Source organism: Alexandromys fortis, unplaced genomic scaffold, assembly GCF_014885135.2.
Source record: "Alexandromys fortis isolate MF-2015 unplaced genomic scaffold, M_Fortis_MF-2015_v1.1 scaffold_85, whole genome shotgun sequence".
NCBI lineage: Eukaryota > Metazoa > Chordata > Mammalia > Rodentia > Cricetidae > Alexandromys > Alexandromys fortis.
Window position 1 is genome coordinate 7,926,606 of NW_026067975.1, and position 4,915 is coordinate 7,931,520.

The 4,915-nt window shown below is 43.5% G+C and overlaps 1 protein-coding gene across 1 annotated transcript; it reads left to right on the forward strand.

The window, feature by feature from the left end:
* Positions 1 to 2,767: 2,767 nt before the first annotated feature.
* Positions 2,768 to 4,372, forward strand: Ankrd34c (ankyrin repeat domain 34C). The gene has a single exon (XM_050157220.1). It carries the CDS (start codon positions 2,768 to 2,770, stop codon positions 4,370 to 4,372), a length of 1,605 nt encoding a protein of 534 aa, XP_050013177.1.
* Positions 4,373 to 4,915: the final 543 nt, after the last annotated feature.

The window sequence follows — 4,915 nt, forward strand, 5'->3', positions numbered from 1 at the left end:
TGTACTTTGATTTGATTTTCCTTGAGTACTAATGAGACTGAGTACCTTTGATGAGCATGTAAACCTCATGGGTCATTTGTGTATCCTCTTTTGGAGGAAGTGATTTGGAGCAGTTCTTTATATAGTCTAGATATGAGTCATTGTAATTTGCTCAACTTTCTCTCTTGGATCCTGATTGATTTTTCTCTTGATTACAAAGGAAGTAACATTTGAGCTGATGTTTGGAGGATGATGAATAATTAAAGAAGAGCAGGGAGTCCTTATAGTTAGAAACCAGAGCAGTGCCAGGAGAGGGAAAGGTGGGCGTATTTAAGAAACATTGACATTTTAAGGTAGGCAGAATGTGAGAAGAGCTGGCATTGCAGGAAGATGATTCTGGGGGGTGAGTTAGGGTCAGGGGAAAAAGGCTTCCATGATGGAATAAGAGAAGTGTTTTCATTGGATATCCCCTTTCGTTTAGTTAAGGCTTGTAAACTCTGCTTTGGATCTCTAGATCTGGAGACTAAGAAGTTTATTGAATATTAAACAATGCAAGACTTTAACACAGCCACCATAGGTAGCACACCATTAAGGAGATCATTATAATAGCATCAGAGAAAGAGAAAGCCATGTACACAGAGAGAAGATGAAGATCAATAGGATATTAAGAAAGAAAAGAGATGAGGAAGGAGACAGAAATAAAGAGGTGTTGATATGTCAATTGTGCAATGTACTGAGGTGACAGCAATTTTTCAGAAACGCTTATACATATAAGCACAATTGCAGCAGGTTAGACTCAGAGCCTTTAGCACAGTGCATCTGAAGTAGTGGGAAATGCACCGAAGACTGAAGGTACAGGCGTTGCTGCTGTTACTTTTCAAGAAAAATGCTTCCAGGAGGAGCTGGGATGGATGAATGAATCTCTTTCTCTTAATGTGGTATGGTGTGGCTGTGATGGTGATGGAGTGTGTGTGTGTGTGTGTGTGTGTGTGTGTACGCACATGCACATGAGTGTGGAGAGGCCATAGATAAACCTTGGGTGTTATTCCTAAAGGGCCATCCACATTTTTATTTTTGGGGACAAGGTGACTCACTAGGACCTGAAGTTCAGCAACTAGTCTAGGCTGCCTGGCCACCAGGTCCCAGAGAACTTTCTGCTGTTAGCTCCCCATCTCTAGAATTGCAGGTGTACTTTACCATGCCTGTCTTTTAAAATGGGTTCTCAGAATGGAATTCAGGTCCTAATGCTTGCATGGCTGGGCTATCTCTCAGGCTCTTGTTTTCTTTTTTATGCATTAATTTTTTTAAAGGATGAGCGTCTATTTCTCAGTTACAGCCAAGAACGCTTTGCCTTCCAATTTTCTAGAAAATGAAAACTGAGAAGCCATTGCTTTGAGTAGTACAGAAAGAGAAAGAATGCTGTAGATCAGATGAGGAAGAATGACAGGCCGTCTGCTCAGTGAGAGCTGGAAACCCAGGGTATCCATGTGGAGAGGTAATTCCTGCAGACATGCATCACTGTAATTGGTACCCATAGGCTGGCCAGGATATCCATGCCAGCTTTTCCATACCTCCCTATTTGTATCTCCATGTATCTCAAGCACACAGTGTGGAAGTTCTGAGTCCATGGGTTAGACAACTCGTATGAAGAGAACAAGTCATAACGCTAGAATGAGGCAAACTTTGATGGAGGAAACTTTGGTTTTTGAACTTTGTTTCACAATACATGTGAGCAAAAATTCGACACCGTTCCCTGTTCTCTGCCATTTATCAGTTCAACAAGAGGGAAGAATGTGGCATTGTGGGGGCTACTGTGAATTAGGCAAGGGGGAATTCCGACATCTGCTGGGAAAGGGGGGACTAGACCCTGGAAAAGAATGGACTTATTGACTTTATTTTACATATTTATTACTGCTTTCTCTTCACAATCATAGTGATACATATTAATTTAGGAACACAACAAAGAGAAAGAAAATGAATCCCTCCCTAGGCCTATTATCTAGAATTAGGATCAACGTGTTGGTGTATTTTCTACTAGCTATTCTGATCCACATCAATAACAATGCTTTTAATGATTATTTGCAAAGTGGCCTACTCATTATGTGTGAATCACTGCTAAGTGCCGAGGATCCAACAGTGACAAAAGATATGAATGTTTATTTCCTAAAGGAACTTAGTTTCTATATTTGTGTTAACTGAGCAGTCAACACAACCTTATCTTGCAATTTAAAAATAGTTCCTGTATGCTCCGCATTATGCTGATTGCTTTTCATATGGCCAGGTGGCTTTTTGTGTGTGTTTGTTCTACACACGTTTTTAGAGTTATTCATTTTATTTTATGTGTGTGAATGTTTTGCCTTCATGGATGTATGTGTACCAGGGGTATGCCTGGTGCCCATGGAGGTCAGGAGATGTTGGGTTCCCTGAAATTGAAATGTGAGCCACCATGTGGGTTCTGGGACTCAAACCCAGGCCTTCTGCAGGAGTAACAAATGCTCTTAACTCTGCAGCCCCTACCCAGGTGCACACTATCTGAAGAAATCTTTAGAATAACCCTAGCATGCAAGCCACTACTATTTCCCATTATAGATGAATAAACTCATTCATAGGCATTAGATAACTTAGTTGAGGCAACACAGCTTGGGATCAGGATGGGACATGATTGTACCTAGACTTTGAAATAATTGTCCTGCACAGAATAGCAATAGAATGTGTAATGATTTCTCTTCCTCTTTCTTTGCTAGGTCTGATTGACCCTGTGGCTCAGAAGTCCTAAACTGTAACCACCATGATGGATGACGACACTGAGTTGAGGACTGATGGAAACTCCCTCTTAAAAGCTGTATGGATGGGGAGGCTCCGGCTGACCAGACTCCTCTTGGAAGGGGGAGCATATATCAATGAAAGCAATGACAAAGGTGAAACAGCTCTCATGGTGGCATGCATTACCAAGCATGTGGACCAGCAAAGTATTAGCAAGTCTAAGATGGTGAAGTATCTGTTGGACAATAGGGCAGACCCCAATATCCAGGATAAGTCTGGCAAGACTGCACTCATCCATGCTTGCATCCGAAGAGCTGGGGGAGAAGTGGTGTCCTTACTTCTGGAGAATGGAGCAGACCCCAGTCTTGAGGATCGCACTGGGGCTTCAGCTCTGGTCTATGCAATAAATGCGGATGACAAGGATGCACTGAAGCATCTCCTTGATGCCTGCAAGGCCAAAGGTAAGGAAGTGATTATTATAACAACAGACAAATCATCTTCAGGCACAAAAACCACCAAGCAGTATCTCAATGTCCCTCCATCACCCAAAGTGGAAGATAGACAGTCACCACCACTTTGTGCATCTCCTTCTGACATTGAACTGAAGGCTCCTGGTTTGGGTTCTCCACCCAATGAGAAGGATGATGATTTCTTCATCCCCCAAACAGGACACCAAAGTGGCTGTAGTTCTTCTAAGGCCCTTAATGAGCCTGGATCACCCACCAGGAAAGTATCTAGCCTTAAAAGGGCCCGCTTGCCCCAGCTGAAGAGGCTCCAGTCTGAACCTTGGGGCTTGATTGCTCCTTCTGTGCTGGCAGCCTCCACACGCCAGGATGAAAACCATGGCACAAGCACAGACAATGAGGTCATCAGGAGCATCAATGACATGTCTTTCCCTAAAAGGGGTCCCCTCTCCAGAGCCAACAGCATTGACAGTAAAGACTCCACCCTCTTCCCCACAGTCCAAGAACAAGTTCTGAAAGTTCCAACCTCAGCACCAGCTACCTGGAAAGCAGCTTTCGAGAAAGGCCAGGCTCCCCATCCACGCCTTGCCAGGAGAGGAACACTTCCTGTTGACCTAGAGAAGAGTGGGATGTGTCCACCAGGATCGACAGTCCTGAAAGATCCAGCATCTCTCAAGCTGTTGGAAAATGACCTCTATGATTTAGATGTACAGCCAGGGTCTGACCCACCCAACTCTGTGTCCATTGAGTCAGGCAAAGGACCTTTAGATAGAAAGAAACTAAACAGCTCACACTTGTCCCTTTTCCATGGCTCTCGGGAGTGCCTGGATGCTGTACCCAGCACATCTCCCAGCTCAGTGCGTCGCAGGCCCCCTCATCTTTTAGAAAGAAGAGGTTCGGGAACTCTCTTACTAGACCGCATTGCTCACACGAGGCCTGGCTTTCTTCCCCCTTTAAATGTGAATTCAAACCCACCTATCCCAGATATCAGAACCAGTAGCAAACCAGCTTCCCCACTTGCTGGTGGCTTAAAATCTGTGGTTCCCGTTGCTCCAAGTTCACCAAAGAGAGTTGACTTGAGAAGTAAAAAGAAACTCCTTCGAAGGCATTCTATGCAGATTGAACAGATGAAGCAGCTCTCTGACTTTGAAGAAATCATGACCTAGAACCCCTTAGAAACAGTTCCCTCACTCCTAGTCTTTAGAATAAGGAAGAAACCAAATCTAGAACAACACAGCCACACAGCACCTCTTCATCCCAATCACGGTGTGTGACAGCTTCAGAAAACACGGTGACAGGTGCAACGTCACTTCTGAGACAAACGCAAGGATTATTTCAGAGGGCTACTTCTGAGATAACCCTTGGGTGTTGCTGTTTCACACACCAAAAGAGCTCAGGATAACTGGGTTGTGGAGTTGAAGGTACAGGAAGAAAAAAATTCTCCAAAGGAATCAAATTACCTTTGTAGTTGGAAGGTAACAGCACAAGTTTAATGGTTGTTTCTTTTTTCTGCCAGAAAAGCAGAAAACAGGAATTTAAAACATGAGATTGTATTCAGAATACATCATTTGTAGTCTATAAAGTGCCTAAAAATGAAGTTTTCATATTTCTCTGGAAAGCAGAAAAGCTCAAAAATACCCCCTAAGTTCTGTATCTGAATACCTTAGTTCTACATGACGAAGGAGAAGCCAAGTGTTCCCTCATGGAAG